Source organism: Trachypithecus francoisi, unplaced genomic scaffold (genome assembly GCF_009764315.1).
Source record: "Trachypithecus francoisi isolate TF-2019V2 unplaced genomic scaffold, Tfra_2.0 Lachesis_group5, whole genome shotgun sequence".
NCBI lineage: Eukaryota > Metazoa > Chordata > Mammalia > Primates > Cercopithecidae > Trachypithecus > Trachypithecus francoisi.
The window spans coordinates 141,542,896-141,561,159 of record NW_022681470.1 but is presented as its reverse complement, the minus strand read 5'-3'; the positions used below and the strand labels follow the sequence as shown (position 1 = coordinate 141,561,159).

General features: G+C 55.4%; 1 protein-coding gene across 2 annotated transcripts in view; it reads right to left on the bottom strand.

Annotated features, from left to right (window-relative positions):
- FBN3 (fibrillin 3) overlaps window positions 1-10,856 on the bottom strand; it is an 89,701-nt gene extending 78,845 nt beyond the window's left edge. Inside the window, exons 1-8 of one of the 2 annotated variants that reach the window (XM_033197579.1) lie at window positions 10,461-10,856; window positions 8,284-8,467; window positions 8,075-8,157; window positions 7,112-7,210; window positions 6,843-6,938; window positions 5,867-5,962; window positions 2,539-2,736; window positions 2,316-2,441 (exon numbers count right to left, since the gene is read on the bottom strand). In XM_033197579.1, coding sequence (XP_033053470.1) covers window positions 2,316-2,441; window positions 2,539-2,736; window positions 5,867-5,962; window positions 6,843-6,938; window positions 7,112-7,210; window positions 8,075-8,157; window positions 8,284-8,450 — 865 coding nt within the window. In that variant the 5' untranslated portion in view covers window positions 8,451-8,467; window positions 10,461-10,856. Of the gene's footprint in view, window positions 1-2,315; window positions 2,442-2,538; window positions 2,737-5,866; window positions 5,963-6,842; window positions 6,939-7,111; window positions 7,211-8,074; window positions 8,158-8,283; window positions 8,468-9,746; window positions 9,864-10,460 lie in introns of those variants that run through there. The other variant, XM_033197580.1, reaches the window with a different exon arrangement.
- Window positions 10,857-18,264: the final 7,408 nt, after the last annotated feature.

Here is an 18,264-nt window from a genome sequence, read left to right as displayed (position 1 = left end):
GAGGCAGACAGGGTCCCCAGGTATGAGAACCACCAACACTCTTCCACTTCCCACTGCGCCCTCAAGGTCAATGGCTTTATGCAGCGATCGGATTTCTCAGGCTCTGGCTTAAAGAGCATATTTTTAGGCTTAAAAATGCACAGAGCTTGGCCGGTAGCCCACAGTTTAAAAAACTCCTCCCAGGAGCTGGGAGGGCCACTGAGAGCCGCCCCTGACCTGCCCCAAGCTGGGAAAACACGCAAATGTTTCCACCTCTCTGGTCCCCACCCCGTGCACCTGGGGACCCCCAGGTACGTGTGTGGGAGTCAGGGTTTTTCGTTCTCAGTCTCATCATAGCCCCTCAGAGGGGGCTGGGCCGCCCAGACGAGGAAAGGTCAACAGATGCCTCCAAAGTCACACAGCTGCAAAAGCAGGAGGAGGACGGGAAACTCGATTTCCCAATCTCAGGGGGCCCAACAGGCCCCTTAAGCAAGAGAGACAGAATATAAGAATTTTAACAAAAATGCTCAGGCGCGGTGGCTCATGCCTGTAATCCCAGCACTTTGAGAGGCCGAGGCGGGTGGATCACCTGAGGTCAGGAGTTTGAGACCAGCCTGGCCAACACGGTGAAACCCCGTCTCTACTAAAAATGCAAAAGTTAGCTGGGCGTGGTGGTGGGTGCCTGTAATCCCAGCTACTGGGGAGGCTGGGGCAATCGTTTGAACCCAGGAGGTGGAGGTTTGCGGTGAGCCGAGATCGTGCCATTGCACTTCAGCCTGGGGGACAGAGCAAGACTGTGTCTAAAAACAAGAAAATAAAAGAATTTTATCAAAAACGATCCCGTCATTGCTGTAAGTACACATCGTGAGCTAAGTGGTCACAGCCTCAACCTCACCTGCTGTCCATGAATGTGTATGAAGTATCCTGTAGGCACCAGCCCTCTGCAAATGACTCCCCAAAAGATATCTTCCTCACTCTTCACTGAGCTAGGTACTGCTATCATCTACCATTTTACAGATGGGGAAACTGAGGCACAGAGCGATTAAGTCACTTGCCCACAGGGTCTGTGAGCTGCCCTGGGTGGGAGCCCTGGACTGATTCCAAAGCCTATGTTCAGAGGCTGGTTTGTCAAATCCAGGGTCTGCTCTTTAGCAGTGGACAGAGGACCCCGCAGTCCAGGGGATGTGTCCACTGCTACCCCGAATGCCAGCTGTGACGGCCCCCAGTGGAGGAGACCTAGAAAGTCTAGAGTTGGCCACAGCATACTGGCTGAACTCCAAACACAATATTCTCAGCCCTGCCTGGTAGTGGCCTAACCTGAGGTGACTGGGTGATGCTGGAAAACCTCCAAGCACCCACTCCTGTCTCCCCAAACCAGGACGCTGTCCATCCTCCACCACCAGCGTTCATGTTCCTGACCAGCCCTATTGGCCACAGGCAACTTCTAGGACCTGACACTCAGCTTATCAAGACAGCAAAAGAAGGAGTGAGAGGCCTGAGCGCGTGGGGTGGGGGGTGGGGTCCCGCTTGGCCAGGTCAAGTGTTGGGGGGTTGCTGAAGAGTGGGCCTGCAGGGGGAGCCACAGCCCAAGGGACCGCCACCCGGGCAGGGGGTCTGGGGAGTTGAGTGTGTTCTGGACTTGTGGACTGGACTCAAGCAAACCTCCCCTTTCTGGGCCTGTTTCCCCATCTCAAAAATGGTGGGGCCGGGTGCAGTGGTTCACGCCTGTAGTCCCAGCACTTTGGGAGACCAAGGCAGGTGGGTCACTTGAGGTCAGGAGTTCAAGACCAGCCTGGCCAACATGGAGAAACTCCATCTCTACTAAAAATACAAAAATTAGCCAGGCGTGGTGGCGGGCACCTGTAATCCCAGCTACTTGGGAGGCTGAGGCAGGAAGATCTCTTGAACCCGGGAGGCAGAAATTGCAGTGAGCCGAGATTGCACCACTGCACTCCAGCCTGGGTAACAGAGCAAGACTCTGTCTCAAAAAAAAAAAAAAAGAGAGAGAGAGATAGAGAGCTGAACAAGGTAGTCTCTCTCCTACCCGCTCTCTCCACCTCCAGCCCCTCGGTTCACTGAGGCAGTGGGTGTCATCCAGGCTGCAGGGAAAACCTCGGGGACAGGGGCACACGTAGCTCCCGACAGTGTTGGTGTAGTCACCCCTGGAGCAGAGGCCGGGCTCGTGGAGACACTCATTCACATCTACATAGACAGGGACAAGGTCAGAACTGGGCACCTCACCAGCCTGACCCCTCTGCCTTTCTGCAGGGGAGCCTGAGCCCCCCCAGACGCGAGTCACAGGCGAGCTCCCAGGTTGTCCCCCTCCAGTCACCCACCTTCACATGCAACACTGCTGTCACCGAGCCGGTGTCCAACTGGACAGCGGCAATGGAAGGAGCCCACCGTGTTGACACAGCTGCCTCCCTGGCACAGGCCTGGCACGGCCTGGCACTCATCCACATCTGCAAGGACAAAGCCCAGCAAGGGAGTGAGAGGCCCATCAGAGGGAAGAACCAAGCCAGCCAAGGCCTCCCACTCATCCCTGACCCCACTATTCACCTTGGCAGGCTCCCGTGTGGATATTGGGGATGAAGCCTCGGCGGCAGGGGTGTGGCTGTGCAGGGCAAAGTTCACATGGAAGGCCCCAGGCACGGCCCACAGTGGCACAGCAAAGCGCCTTGGTGCACGCGAGGCCTGTCAGCTGATGCTGGCACCCCTCGGGGCCCACTTGGCCAAAGCAGGGTCCCGTCCGGTAATCTGCAGGGCAGACAGATGTGGGTACCTGGCTGAGGACTGCCCCTGTCTAGCAATCTCTGCATCTCTAACACCTTCTCAGCGCCCCCTGCACCCACAGACCAGGCTTTACTTATGCTGCTCCCTTCCTAAATAGAATATCTTTCCTCCCCTTTCCCTACCTAACGAACTCCTATTCACCCTTCAAAACCCTTTTTCTTCAAAGCATTTCCTGACCAACTTCCAAGAGACAGACTAGGATCTCCAAGCCCATAAAGCTCAGGGCCTGTGTGAACACCCTGTCTGAACTGATGGGACTCCTTTCCCAGGCCTGTCCTCCCTTCAGGCCTGGGCAGGGACCCACGGACACCCAGCTAAAAGGCATGTCTAGTACTTGAGCATATGCCTGGCCCTGCCATATCGCCCAGATTTGGGGAAGGATCTGTTATCTGCCTAAATTCTCTGGATCCCCAGCATCACATCCCCAGTGCCCATGAGGCCCAGCCCAAGGTGACCGCATTGGTTCCCCCAACCCCAGGACATGAGCCCAGATGCGACTTCTTGGCTCTCTTCTCCAGATGTTTCCAATAAAGGAGTTAGCTCTCAAACAAGGGCAGCCCCTCCCAAGAGAAGAAGCCAAAGTCACCCCCAACTCAGGCCCCATAAGGAGGAGGGGCTTCACAGAGACCCCTACCCCCCGGCTGTCCTGATGCCAAAACGCAATTCCTGGTAGCTGGCCCACTTCCCCCTCCCCCTTACTCTCCTGCCACCCAGAGCTTGGCCTGCCTCCAACAGCCCATGTTCCAATTCTGCAGTTTCCAGAAGCCCACCCTCAAACCCAGGTCACTTCCCCAGCCCCTCCAGCTTCTAGTACCCAGGTCCTGCCTATCCTCGCCTTCCTGGGCTGAAACGCCATGCCAGGCACTCAGATGCCTCCTGCATCTGAAAATCTCACGAGCCTGGACGTCCCTGACACCACCCACTCCTGTTCTCTTTCTCTTTCTCAGCCCCCTGTGGGCTCTGTTTTTTCTGTCCGTGCTTAAATGCCCATGTAGCTGTCTCTGCTGGTGCTGCTTTCTCTAGCGGGGATCCTCAGCTGAACCCTGGGCTTCAGTCCCCATGGACGGAGCAGCTCCCGCCGCCGTCTCAGCCCCAGGCCTAAGTGTCCAGCTGCTTCCCAGACAACTTGCAAGTCCCCCAGCCAACACAGAGCTCAGTCTTCCTCCTCCCTGCTGGGGTGCGCCACTAGCTTCCCCCCAATTTTCAGACCAGGCCTGGGGTTCATCTTGATTCCCTCCCTCTTCTCTCCCTGTCCCTGCCACACCTCACTGCTCACAAGAAAGGTATCACTGTGTCCATTCTCCTTTTTTCTTTCTTTTCTTTTCTTTTTTTTTTTTTTTTTTTTTTTGAGACAGGTCTCGCTCTGTCTTCCAGGCTGGAGCTCAATGGTGCGATCTTGGCTCACTGCCTCCCAGGTTCAAAAAATTATCATGCCTCAGCCTTCCAAGCAGCTGGGACTACAGGCACGTGCTGCCACACCCAGCTAATTTTTTTTTTTTTTTTTTTTTTTTTTTTAGTAGAGATGGCTTTTGCCATGTTGGCCATGGCTGGTCTCAAACTCCTGGCCTCGAGTGATCTGACCGCCTCGGCCTCCCAAAATGCTGGAATTGCAGGCATGAGCCACAGTGCCTGGCCTCTTTTCTTTCTTTCTTTTTCTTTTTTTCTTTCTTTCTTTCTTTCTTTTTTTTTTTTTTTTTAAGAGAGATAGGGTCTGGTTCTGTCACCCAGGCTGGAATGCAGTGGCACCACCACGGCTCACTGCAGCCTCAAACTCCTGAGCTCATACAATCCTCCCACTTCAGCCTGAGACTACAGATATGCACTACCACGCTAGGCTAATTTTTTACTTTTTGTAGAGAGGGGAGTCTCACTACGTTGCCCAGGCTGGTCTCAAACTCCTGGTACGTCCACCCTCTTAATTTTGGTAACAGCCGCTCAGCAGGGGACCCCATCCATTTTAGCCCTCTTAAAAATGGGATCATTTTTAAGAGTTAGGGTGACTGGGTGTGGTGGCTCATTCCTGTAATCCCAGCATTTTGGGAGGCCAAGACAGGCAGATCACTTGAGGCCAGGAGTTCGAGGCCAGCCTGGCCAACATGGCAAAACCTCGTCTCTACTAAAATTACGAAAATTAGCTGAGCGTGGGGATGCATGCCTGTAATCCCAGCTACTCAGGAGGCTGAGGCAGGAGAATCGCTTGAACCTGGGAGGCGGAAGGCAGAGGTTGCAGTGAGCCAAGATCGTGCCACTGTACTCCAGCCTGGGTGACATAGCAAAACTTTGTCTCAAAAAAAAAAAAAGGGCCGGGCGCGGTGGCTCAAGCCTGTAATCCCAGCACTTTGGGAGGCCGAGACGGGCGGATCACGAGGTCAGGAGATCGAGACCATCCTGGCTAACACGGTGAAACCCCGTCTCTACTAAAAAAAAAATACAAAAAACTAGCTGGGCGAGGTGGCGGGCGCCTGTAATCCCAGCTACTCTGGAGGCTGAGGCAGGAGAATGGCATGAACCCGGGAGGCAGAGATTGCAGTGAGCCGAGATCGTGCCACTGCACTCCAGCCCGGGCAACAGAGCGAGACTCGGTCTCAAAAAAAAAAAAAAAAAAGAAGAAAAGGAAAAAAAAAAAAGAATTAGAGTGCAATAAAGAGGGGGTTTGCCCATCTCATGAGGTCTAATCCACCCTACCAGATCCAGCTGAGGGGTCCCCTCCAGGAAGCCCTCCCTGACTCCCTTCCGTGGAGCAGATGGTTTCTCTGTCCTTCATGTGCTCCCAGGCTGCCCCAACCCTTGTCTTAGCCTTGAAACCCCCAGATAAGAATCTTCTGCTTGCAGTTTCTTCTCCCTACACCTCAGACCGGCACATCCTCTCTCTTTCCTACCAGACTCCAACACAGGCTGTCGCTCAGAGCCAGTGAATAGCAGATATTTTGGAGAACAGATAAGCAAATGAAAGAAATGTCCTCAGAGTGCCCCAACTGCAAGAAGGAGGCCAGCTGGGGCCTCTCAAGGCCTGGCCATGTCTCAGGGGCTTCCAGGAAACCCCCTTTCCTCCATCAAGTCCCCTGTCTGCCTCCCACCCCTGCGTGCTTGGTACCTCTCTCACACTGAGGTCCCATGAAGCCGTACACACAGGTGCAGCGGTTGGGCCCAATGCAGCGACCCCCATTGTGGCAGCCGCCGTCACAGATGGCTGTGGAGGGAGAAAGGGTGATGGCCGGAGGTCCCCCGGCAGCAGAGAGAGCTGGGGTTCACAGTAAACCCCTCTTCACCCAGGAATCCCCAGGATCTGGCCCAGGTTGAATGATAAGACTGAGGCCGGGCTCAGTGGCTCACGCCTGTAATCTGAGCACTTTGGGGGGCCAAGGCAGGTGGATCACCTGAGGTCAGGGGTTCAAGACCAGCCTGTCCAATATAGTCAAACCCTGTCTCTACTAAAAATACAAAAATTAGCCTGACGTGGTGGTGAGTGCTTGTAATCCCAGCTACTCGGGAGGCTGACACAGGAGAATTGCTCGAACCTGGGAGGCAAAGGTTGAAGTGAGCTGAGGTGGTGCCACTGCACACCAGCCTGGGCAACAGAGCGAGACTCCATCTCAAAAAAAAAAAAAAAAGGCCGGGTGCGGTGGCTCACGCCTGTAATCCCAGCACTTTGGGAGGCCAAGGTGGGCAGATCACGAGGTCAGGAGATCGAGACCATCATGGCTAACAGGGTGAAACCCCATCTCTACTAAAAATACAAAAACAAAATTAGCTGGGCGTGGTGGCGGTTGCCTGTAGTCCCAGCTACTTGGGAGGCTGAGGCAGGAGAATGGCATGAGCCCAGGAGGCGGAGCTTGCAGTGAGCCAAGATCATGCCACTGCACTCCAGCCTGGGCGACAGAGCGAGACTCTGTATCAAAAAAAAAAAAAAAAGAAGAAGAAGAAAAAAAGACTGTGACAATAAATGTCCCCTGCAATCTCCAGTCCAGAAATAAGGACCCCCTGGGCAGTGGGCAGCTGGCAGCAGAGACCAATGCTCTGGGTTGGCAGTCCCAAGTGTGCAAGGAGGGGAGTCCCAAGGGGATACTCACGCTGCCCACACACGGTGCCTGTGTAGCCCTTCTGACACAGACAGGATGCCCCCCGGCAGGTGCCCCCATTCATACAGCTCACACTGCACCCTGACCCTGGGGACAGGAAGGTGGGGTGCATAGTAAGGTGGAGACAGGCCCCGAGATTTCCTCCCAGGAAGGCTGCCGGACTAAGCATGCTCAGCCCCGCTACTGTCCTTCCTGGGCTCCTGGTGGTAACCGGAACCCTGTGACCTTCTCCCTCCCCCAAGAGACCACTTCCCGCTCACCTCGGCTCACCCTGCAGCTGGGAGCCAGCGTCCCATCCGCACAGGTGCACAGGTTGGGCTGTGAGCAGAAGCCCTCACCGCAGGCACGCCTACAGATGGCTGGATGGGTGCAGCAGGTAGCAGTCAAGACCAGGACTGAGACTGGGCCATGCCTGCTCCATCAGTGTCCGGGCTGGCCAGAACACCTCGGTGGACGCTGCTGGTCATCTGCATCCCCGGCTCTGCTCATAGCGCACCCCACCCCTCTTTTCATGGGACATCCCCCTCACTCTCAGGCTGGGCTGGGCAGGTGTTACGACCCAGGCTGTGGGTTGGTGATTCTGCCACAGCCATCAGGAGAGAACTTTCTTTGGGCCAGAGCTGCCGAGCTGTGAGGACAGAGCTAGAGGTGCTGGGGTTATAGATACTGTGTTTGGGTGTCTCCTGGGAAGTGGAGTCAGATTCCAGAGACAGAGACAGAGACAGAAAGAGAGGGTGAGGCCAGAGAGAGACAGACAGAAAGAGAGAGAGAGAGAGAAAATCAGATAGATAGACAGTAACCAACAGAGAGAGACCAGGTGCAGTGGCTCACACCTGGAATCCTAGTACTTTGGGAGGCTGAGATGGGAGGATCGCTTGAGGCCAGAGTTTGAGACCAGCCTGAGCAACACAGAGACCCCCATCTCTAAAAATAATAATAATAAAGAAAACAAACCAACAGAGAGAGACACGAGCAGAGATGAACAGGGAGAGGCAGAGACAAAGAAAGGGAACCAGAGAGACAGACAGACACAAAGAGGTTGTAGGGCAAAGGAAATGAACATGGCAGGTTGGCCTGGAACCCTGAGGACAGATGCAAGGGCCATTCCTGTGGTTCAGCCAGAGGCCCCTGGCTAAGTCCCTGTGTAAACAGAGCTGGACCTGCAGGCAGGTAAGAGTGTCCCTGTCCTGTGCCCCCCACCTCCAGAAGGCAGCAGCACTCACGTACGACACACTGGCTCCTGCCAGGGAATGTCCTCCAGCCTGGACAGCAGTAAGCGTGGAACCGGGAGCCGCACACGTTCGGCCTTCAGGGACAGCGAGATGGGTCTGGTGAGCCCCTGCCCGGATAGACATCCCCCGGGCATTCCGCTGGCCCCAGGACAGCCCAATCCACACCGAAGGGGTATCCCAGCATCCCAGGTACCACGCACCCCTGCAAGATGCCTGGGCTGCCCCGCCTCCGTACGCGTCCAGGACCTGCAGCCTCCAAGGCCCCATCCCAGCGGCCTTGGCCACCTGCCATGCACAACAGGGCCGACCAGGCCAGCAGGAGCCGGGCCAGGGGGCCCCTTGCCAAACACAGACCCTCCAGAGTCATGGCGTGTCCCCTGGAGGCTGCGGAGAGGAAGCAGAGTCAGCCCTAGAAGAGCCCCTCACCTTGGCCATGGGAGACCCAATACAACGATGAGGGCAGGGTGGTTGCCAAATGGGGCAGCCCTGGGGCCTCTGGGAGCCCAAGGGGGCATCCGGCCCCAACGGGGAAGCAGTGAACAGTCAGAGGAGGCTTCCTGGAGGAGGTGTGATGTTAAAGAAGGGTCTTGGGGCTGAAGGTGCACAGCCAAGGCAAAACATGGAGAGGAGGGGAGAGAGGGCCAGGTGGGGCCAGGTGGGGCCAGGCGTTGCAGGAGTGGGCGTAGCCGTGTCATGGAGCTTTTGCTCATTTGTCAAGGACAATGAAGAGCCCTTGAAAAGCTTTGAATGGGAGGAGCAAAGTCAGAAATGCATGTTAGGTGGAGAGGGGAAGGGAAGCAGGGTCCCCAGCAAAAACAGGGTGTCAGGAGGCTGGGGGCTGTCCAGATGGGAGAGATAGGAGAGGAATGGGAGGCTGATGTCATGGGAGGTGGGGGGCATTGAGAGATTCCTAAAGTTTGGCTGGGAAGGTGGAGCCAGGAGAGCGTCCAAGGTGTGAGAAAGGTGGTAAGTCGTGGGAGGCAACCACCCCACTGTCACTCAGTGACACAGATACCCCCACTCCTGCAACGCCTGGCCCCACCTGTGTCCCCTCCCCTCCATGTCCCACGCCTGTCTTGCCTCAGCTGTGCACCCTCAGCCCCAAGACCCTTCTCTAACATCACACCTCCTCCAGGAAGCCTCCTCTGACTGTCAGGGCTGGATGCCTCCCTGGGTTCCCCATGGGCCTCAGGGCTGCCTCGGGCAACCACACCACTGTCCCTCATTCCGGGCAGGGGGCCCAGGCAGGGGCTGGAACTTCCCAATGCAGAGAGTACCCCTGTGCCCAGCAGGGAAGGAACCGCTTCTGTGCCCATTTCACAGATGAGCAAACTAAGGCCATCACACCATGTGTGAGGGGTTAAGCCTGAGCTTAAGCCCAGGAAGAGGAGAAGGAGGGTGAGAAGATCAGGAACGGAACTCGCTCCTGCCCCCTCCCCCCCCCGTGACTGGGTCTTTCCTGGGTCATGAAGGACGGGAGGAAGAAGACCGGGACAGGAGATGACCGTTTGGAGGGTGGAGGCAAAATACTTGAGGGTAAGAAGCCAGACCAAGTGGCCTTCCTGTTCCATTCAGGTTCTAGATAGGAAAGAAACTGGGCCTAGGTGGAGAATGGGCGAGGGGCCCGCTGTGTGGCCTTGGCCACGCCCCTCTCTGGGCCAACCGGGTTGTCCAAAGGCCCCGGAGAAGGGAGAGACCCCTGTCAACGTTGGAGGGTTGGCTGGCTGGGGAGGGGCGCCCTCTTTTCGCTCCTCTGTTGTCCGGGTCAGTCCACACTCTGAGGATCTGTGGACTCGTAGCAGCCTCGGGGCCTGCAAACCCTCCTCCCCCACTCCCTCCGCCCCAGCCCCCTGCCTCGGGTGGGGTGGGGGAGTTAGGTGGGGTGGGGGAGTTAGGTGGGGTGGGGAGTCTCTGGCTTGATTTGCCTTGGTCCCCCCTACACACCGCTGCTTCTGCGAGCCACACCCTGGAGTCTGTGGAATGAATGAGCAGAGAAGGCGCGCCCAGCGCGGGGTGTGGAGGCTGAGGGCCAAGGAGCGAGGGATCCCAAGCTCCGCCGACGGGGAGAGGGCGCCCCGGGAGCCCGCGGGCGTGTGCTCCACCTGGCAGAGCCCCCGGCCGCGACCACGCTTGGCTCCGCCCTCACCTGTGGGGTCAGGGGCCCCGCGCCCCGGCCGAGCCCCTCCCGCTGGGTCCCCGCGCCCCCACTCCCCACTGCGGCGGGCGCCACTAGAAGGCGGAGAGGGGAGGGGGCTGGGCCCGGGGCTGCGAACAAAGGAATCCTCTCCGCCTCCCGCTGCCGGCCCCCCGCCCCCGCCTTCCCCACCCTTCGGGGCCAGCGATCTCGCCCAGCCGGGGGCCCCGCGCCTTCACCTACCTGCGAGGCGGCGCGCGTGGAGGCGGGCACGGCAGACGGACGCGAGGGACTCAGCGCTGCAGGGCGGGCTCCTGCGGCGCCGGGGACCCGGGGCGGGAACGCGAAGCCGAGAGGCCGACCCCGCCGCGTTCTCAGCCCAGAGCTGCCACTCGAGGGGAGTTGGGGGCGGGAGGAGTTGGAGGAGGGCGCGTTTGCACCTCGTAGCTCCCGGGCGGGGACGGGGGGGCTGCGATCCGGGCGGGGAGGAGGCTGCGGCTCGGGGAAGGGCCTGGCTCCGATGAAAACTCCGATGGGCTGGAGGGATGGGAGGGCGGACGGGGGGCTCTGGCTGGGGGCGCCTAGTAGGGGCTGAGGGGGCTGCGTTTTCGGATCGAGATTGAGATGGAGGTGGGGCTCTGATTTGTGGGGGGCCTGGACGACAACGTGGGCAGAGAGGTCCCAGGACTCACCTGGGCGGCCCTCCCACGGCCTCCCAAGCTGCCGCCCCCTCCCTTGAGCAAGGAGAATCGTTGGAAACTCACCTGGCTCTTGAAACCTGGATTGTTAACTAGGCTGAGATCAGAGGCCCCTACATATGTTGACAAAACATTGGGCAAAGATGTATTTCCCAGGGAGAAGGGCCCAGGTTTTTCATCTGGCTCTCAAAATGAAGAAGTTAACAATTTAAACGGTGTAAACTTTCAAATCTCTTTGAACCCGTTTCTCCACCTACCAAAGGGACCAGACAAGAATTTCGGCTCCCTATCTGTTGTCAGTACTCCAAACAAAAATTTCTAGGCTTTTCCACCACCTTCCTACCTTTGAGAATAGACTTTTAACATGGGGATCTCTCAGAAGCTGTGCATTGGGCCTGAAGCTGCTACTCCATCCAGCAAACTCCTATGCATCTGTCAAAGACCAGTTCAAAAATTCCCTCCCTGGCCGGGCGCGGTGGCTCAGCCTGTAATCCCAGCACTTTGGGTGCCGAGACGGCGGATCACGAGGTCAGGAGATCGAGACCATCCTGGCGAACACGGTGAAACCCCGTCTCTACTAAAAAAAAAAATACAAAAACTAGCCGGCGAGGTTGCGGCGCTGTTAGTCCCAGCTACTCGGGAGCTGAGGCATGGAATGGCGTAAACCTGGAGAACGGAGCTTGCAGTGAGCTGAGATCCGGCCACTGCACTCCAGTCCGGGCGACAGAGCGAGACTCCGCCTCCAAAAAAAAAAAAAAAAAAAATTCCCTCCCTCGGCAAATTGTGAGTTTATTCTATTGATTCCCAAAGCTAATTGTGCTGACTATCCCCCCACCACAGTACTTCTGGAATGTAATAAATAAGTAAGCCCAATGGACTTGAAACCAGGAGTTCGAGACTAACCTGGGTAACATAGTGAGATCCCATCTCTACAAAAAGAAAAAAAAAAAAAAATTAAAAGAATTAGCCAGGCCTGATGACATGCATATGTAGTCCCAGCTACTCAGGAGGCTGAGGCAAGAGAATTGCTTCAGCCTAGGAGGTTGGGGCTGCCCTGAGCTATGATCATGCCACTGTACTCCAGCCTGGGCAACAGAGCAAGACTCTATCTCCAAAAAATGGAGACCCTGTCTCCGTTCCAGAAGTGCTCTGGTGGGAGTATATTCAGCACTTTCAGCTTTGGGAGTTCAATAGGGTAAACTCACAATTTGCAGGGAGGGAAAGGATTTTGTTTTTGTTTTGTTTTGAGATGGAGTCTCCCTCTGTCGCCCAGGCTGGAGTGCAGTGGCGCCATCTGGGCTCACTGCAAGCTCCGCCTCCCGAGTTCAGGCCATTCTCCTGCCTCAGCCTCCCAAGTAGCTGGGAATACAGGCACCCGCCACCACGCCTGGCTAATTTTGTTTCTGTATTTTTAGTAGAGACTGGGTTTCACCGTGTTAGCCGGGATGGTCTTGATATCCTGACCTCTTGATATGCCCGCCTTGGCCTCCCAAAGTGCTGGGATTACAAGTGTGAGCCACTGCGCCCGGCCTGTTTTTTGTTTTGTTTTTTGAGACAAAGTCTCACCCTGTCACCGAGGCTGGAGTGCAATGGCGCGATCTTGGCTCACCGCAACCTCTACCTCCTGGGTTCAAGCAATTCTCCTGCTTCATCCTTCCAAGTAGCTAGGATTACAGGCTCGTGCCACCAGGCCTGGCTAATTTTTTGTATGTTTAGTAGAGATGGGGAATTCACCATGTTGGCCAGGCTGGTCTCGAACTCCTGACCTCGTGATCCGCCCGCCTCAGCCTCCCAAAGTGCTGGGATTACAGGCGTGAGCTGCCGTGTCCAGCCTGGGAGGGGATTTTTGAACTAGGTTTTGACAGTTGCATAGGAGTTTGCTGTAGGAAACAGAACAGGCAAAGGCCTGGAGATGGAGAGAACTTAGAACAAACATGCCTGGATGGAGTGAGGTTGGAACTTTAGGGGAGAGGAGAAGGGGAGGGAGCAAGAGGAAAGCAGGAAACATAAGAAGAGGGTAGAAGCACCCAGGAGCCCTCAGCAGGCTCCCCACCGCCTCTGAGGGGAGACACAGTGTGGGGACTCACAGAAAGGGGAGGTTCTCCCAAGGTTCCACTTCCAGGTCTTAGACTGTGTCTGGGGAGCATTGAAGGTCCCAGGGCTAGGCTCGGGGAGCATGGGACAGACGCCAACTTCAGGGACAAGATCCAGTCATCCTGGCCAAGGGAGGGGTCCGTGGACCCTGTGAGAAGGGTCAGGTGGGGTGCTGGGGCATGGGGAGGGTGGACTGGGGGAGGAACCCCAGGATCGAGGTGGCCCAGCAGAGACAGAGGGGTGGGGTTCCTGTTAGGGGGTGTGCCCAGGGACTATTGTGGACAAACCAGTTTCCCCGGACACTTTGGACACCTCTTTCCAGGCTCCTCTGCCAAGGTCCACTCAGAATTGTTCTGCAACAAATGTACCTTACATGGGCACGAGGATAAGCACTGGGTGCCCTAGAAACAGCCCAGTATAGGTGCAAAAGGTGGGGAGAGATCGTCCCACCCCAGGGACATTGCACAGCTACTGTTGCCATGGCTAAGTCTGGAGCAGGGCTTTCCTGGAAGAATTGTGGGCCAGGCAGTGACTCAGCCCTAGAAGTCTCCCCACCTGCTCTCTAGAAGCCGGGGGAGAAGGAAGCCAGAGGGTGTGGCAAGACCAAGATGTGGAGCTGTTGGAAGTCCCTGCACCTGGAAGTTCTCAATGACAGCAGAGCGTGGGCAGTGGTTGGTTGTTCACAGCCCCCCACCCAAGCTACTGTCCACATCGCGTGCTGTGGTTTCAGACTTCTCATGATGCCACCCTGGTCTGTTATTGCCAGTTATTGATGTGGTATCACAGTGTCACCCCCCACTGTGCCCTCATTACATCACACTGTTAAGAAGGGACATTTAGGCTGGGCACGGTGGCTCACACCTGTAATCCCAACACTTTGGGAGGCCAAGTTAGGCGGATCATGAGGTCTCAAGTGGCTAACAGGTGAAATCCTGTCTTTACTAAAAATATTTTTAAAATAGCCAGGCGTGGTGGCACGCACCTGTAGTCCCAGCTACTTGGGAGGCTGAAGCAGGAGAATCGTTTGAACCCTCTGGAGTGCCTCTGCACTCCAACCTGGGCGACAGAGCGAGACTCCATCTCAAAAAAGAAGAAGGGAAGTTTAGGCTTTAAATCCTATGCCCTATCACAGTCCACCCACTGAGGACTGTACAAAGCACACACATGGTCTTTCCAACAAAATTGCATCATCAGCCAGGCACTGTGGCTCACACCTGTAATGTCAACACTTTGGGAGGCCAAAGCGGAGGATCCTTTGAGGCCAGAGTTCAAGGCAAGCCTGGGCAACATAGCAAGACCCCATCTCTACAGAAAAATAGAAAAATTAGCTGGGCATGGTGGCATGTACCTGTAGTCCCAGCTACTTGGGAGCCTCAGGCGGGATGAGGGCTTGAACCCAGGAGTTTGAGGCTGCAGAGAGCTATGGTGTTGCCTCTGGACTCCATTCTGGATGACAGATCGTGAACCTGTCTCTAAATATATATGTATATCATCATCATCACCACGTTCCTATTCTACAGTCACTTGTCCCTATAACCCTGTCTCATTGTCACCTGTCCATGTGACACCCTGCTCTTTTCTGGGTGCTTTGTTACCTGGGACATGCCTGTCTCCTGTCACCTTCACAGCTGCACCTTTCTGCTGTGAGATAGTCCCCGGCTCATGGTCATACCATCATCCGGAGTGCCAGGGTTCTTAACATCACAATCTACTGACATCAGCACCAAACAGGCTCAGCAGAAAGAGTGACCAAGCTTGGCGGTGCCAGAGCCAGCCACGTTCACCCACATCACACGTGGATCAAGCCCCAGGAAGACACCATTCATTACCACCTGGCACCTCAAGCCCTGATGTTGCTCAATGATCCGAGATGCTGGCAAAATGAGGTCCCTCAGCAAAATGAGGTCCGTGGGGACTCCAATGGACGCCGCCCAAGGTCCACCGCCTGACACCCTGGGTGATGGTATGACCATGAGCCGGGGACTATGTCCCAGCAGAAAGGTGAAGGTGTGAAGGTGACAGGAGACACTTTGAGTGACAGGGGCTCCAATGGGGATCTTGTGTTTTAAAGTTTTTGTTTGTTTGTTTGTTTGTTTGTTTTTTTAGACAGAGTCTTGCTCTGTAGCTCAGGCTGGAGTGCAATGATGCAATCTCAGCTCACTGCAACCTCCGCCTCCCGGGTTCAAGCCATTCTCCTGCCTCAGCCTCCCAAGTAGCTTGGACTACAGGCACGCATCACCATCTAATTATTTTTTTATTTTATTTTTTATTTTTTGAGACGGAGTCTTGCTCTGTCATCCAGGCTGGAGTGCAGTGATGCCATCTCGGCTCACTGCAACCTCCGCCTCCCAGTTCAAGTGATTCTCCTGCTTCAGCCTCCTGAGTAGCTGAGATTAAAGATGCCCGCCACCCACACCTGGCTAATTTTGTAATTTCGTATTTTTAGTAGAGACAGGGTTTTACCATGTTGGCCAGGCTGGTCTCGAACTCCTGACCACAGGTGATCCACCTGCCTCAGTCTCAAACTGTGGGGATTACAGGTGTGAGCCACCACACCCAGCCCCTAGTGGGTGTTCTTTTTTTGTTTGTTTTTTGTCCCCAGCCACCCACCGCTGCCGCCCGGAGATGGAGTCTTGCTCTATCACCCAGGCTGGAGTGCAGTGGCAGGATCTTGGCTCACTGCAACCTCCTCCTCCTGGGTTCAAGCAATTCTCCTGCTTCAGCCTCCTAAGTAGCTGGGATTACAGGCGTTCACCACCACACCCAGCTAATTCTTTTTTTTTTTTTTCTTTTTGTATTTTTAGTAGAGACGGGGTTTCACCATGTTGATCAGGCTGGTCTCGAATTCCTGACCTCGTGATCTGCCCGTCTCGGCCTCTCAAAGTGCTAGGATTACAGGCGTGAGCCACTGCACCTGGCCCCTAGTGGGTTTTAAAATTACAGTGTCACCTGTCGCTGTCACCTGTTGCCTTCCCATCATTCCCAGTTCCTGTGACATTGTCACCTGTTGCTGTCACATTGTCACACTATTAATGTCCCCCAGAGCTGTCCCCCCTCCATGGCTGCCACTGTCATCCCGTTAAGGTCACTGTGAGTCACTGCAGCCCCACCCTCCGTCTGACTTTCTGAGCAGCCATGGAGCCTCCCCCCTTATAGGCGGGACTTCACTGTGTGCAGGGCCGGCAGACCCCACATGCTCGTTAGCATGGAGACAGGAGTGTGTAGGGTGTGCCTGGGAGCACAGGGTCAGGGCTGGGGACAAGGAGATGGGAGGAGGGATGGGGAGATGCCTGCAGTGTGTGGAGTGCACTGGGCCAGCCTAGGCCAGGGTGGCTTGGGGACAGAGCCCCTTTGTATAAGCACAGGAAGCAGCTGGGAGTCGGAGCATTGCGTACAACACCAGGAGTTTGGCCACATGCCCAGGAATGAGGCTTGGAGCGAGGAGGGAGGCCACGGAGGACCCAGGAAAGCTCTGAGGAAGAGATCAGGCTGAATCCTCATAAGAGACCCCCAAGACAGACTCTGCTATCATCCCATTACACAGGTGAGGAAACTGAGGCACAGAGCCACCAGATCGCCACTGGGACCCCACCACCAGGAAAGGATACATACAGGCAAATCTGAACCCAGGCCACAAAGCTGGAAGCCTTCCCCATGGCCTTGGGCCCCCGGCCACACCCCTGCCCCATTGCCTTGATGTTCTAGTCAGGGGACCTGTCTAGGGTCCATATACAATATATTATTTCTCTTTCTAGTAAACACACATGTTTGCACCTTTATACATTGTTCTGTATTTGCCCTTTTTCCTCTTTGTAAAAATAATTAAAAAAAAAAAAAAAAAAGGCCAGGAACGGTGGCTCAAGTCTGTAATCCCAGCACTTTGGGAGGCTGAGACGGGCGGATCACGAGGTCAGGAGATCAAGACCATCCTGGCTAACACGGTGAAACCCTGTCTCTACTAAAAATACAAAAACTAGCCGGGCAAGGTGGCGGGCGCCTGTAGTCCCAGCTACTCGGAGGCTGAGACAGGAGAATGGCGTAAACCCGGGAGGCGGAGCTTGCAGTGAGCTGAGATCTGGCCACTGCACTCCAACATGGGTGACAGAGCAAGACTCCGTCTCAAAAAAACAAAACAGGCCGGGCGCGGTGGCTCAAGCCTGTAATCCCAGCACTTTGGGAGGCCGAGAAGGGCAGATCACGAGGTCAGGAGATCGAGACCATCCTGGCTAACACGGTGAAACCCCATCTCTACTAAAAATACAAAAACTAGCCGGGCGAGGTGGCGGGCGCCTGTAGTCCCAGCTACTCAGGAGGCTGAGGCAGGAGAATGGCGTAAACCCGGGAGGCGGAGCTTGCAGTGAGCTGAGATCTGGCCACTGCACTCCAGTCCAGGCGACAGAGCGAGACTCCGCCTCAAAAAAACAAAACAAAACAAAACAAAAAACAAACAAAAAAAAACAGGGTCTCCCTCTGTCACCCAGGCTGAAGTGCAGTGGCGAAGATCACAGCTCACTGCAACCTCAAATTCCTGGGCTTAAGCAATCCTCCCACCTCAGCCTCCAGAGAAGCTATGACTACAGGCACGTACCACGTGTCTAATTTGTAATTTTTTTTTCTTTTTTCCGAGATAGGGTCTCACTATGTTGCCCAGGCTGGTCTCAAACTCTGGGATCAAGTGACTCTCCCAACTCATCCTCCCAAAGTGCCGAGATTACAGGCGTGAGACATCTCGCCTGGCCTCTTTCTCTTTCTTTCTTTCTTTTTTTTTTCCCTTCAGATGGAGTCTCGCTCTGTTGCCCAGGCTGGAGTGCAGTAGTACAATCTCGGCTCATTGCAACCTCCACCTCCCAAGTTTAAGCAATTCTCCTGCCTCAGCCTCCTGAGTAGCTGGGATTACAGGCACCTGCCACCACCACGCCTGGCTAATTCTTTGTATTTTTAGTAGAGACGGGGTTTCACCATGTTGGCCAGGCTGGTCTCAAACTCCTGACCTCAGGTGATCTGCCCTCCTCAGCCTCCCAAAGTGTTGAGATTATAGGCATTAGCCACAGAGCCTGGCCTAGATATTTCATGTAAATAGAATCACATGCTAGGTGGCCCTTTATTTACTTTATTATTATTATTTTTTTTGGTGACAGTTTCCCTCTGTCACCCAGACTGGAGTGCAGCGACATGATCTCGGCTCACTGAAACCTTCCGCCTCCCTGCAACCTCCCCCTCCCAGGTTCAAGCGATTCTCCTCCCTCAGCCTCCCG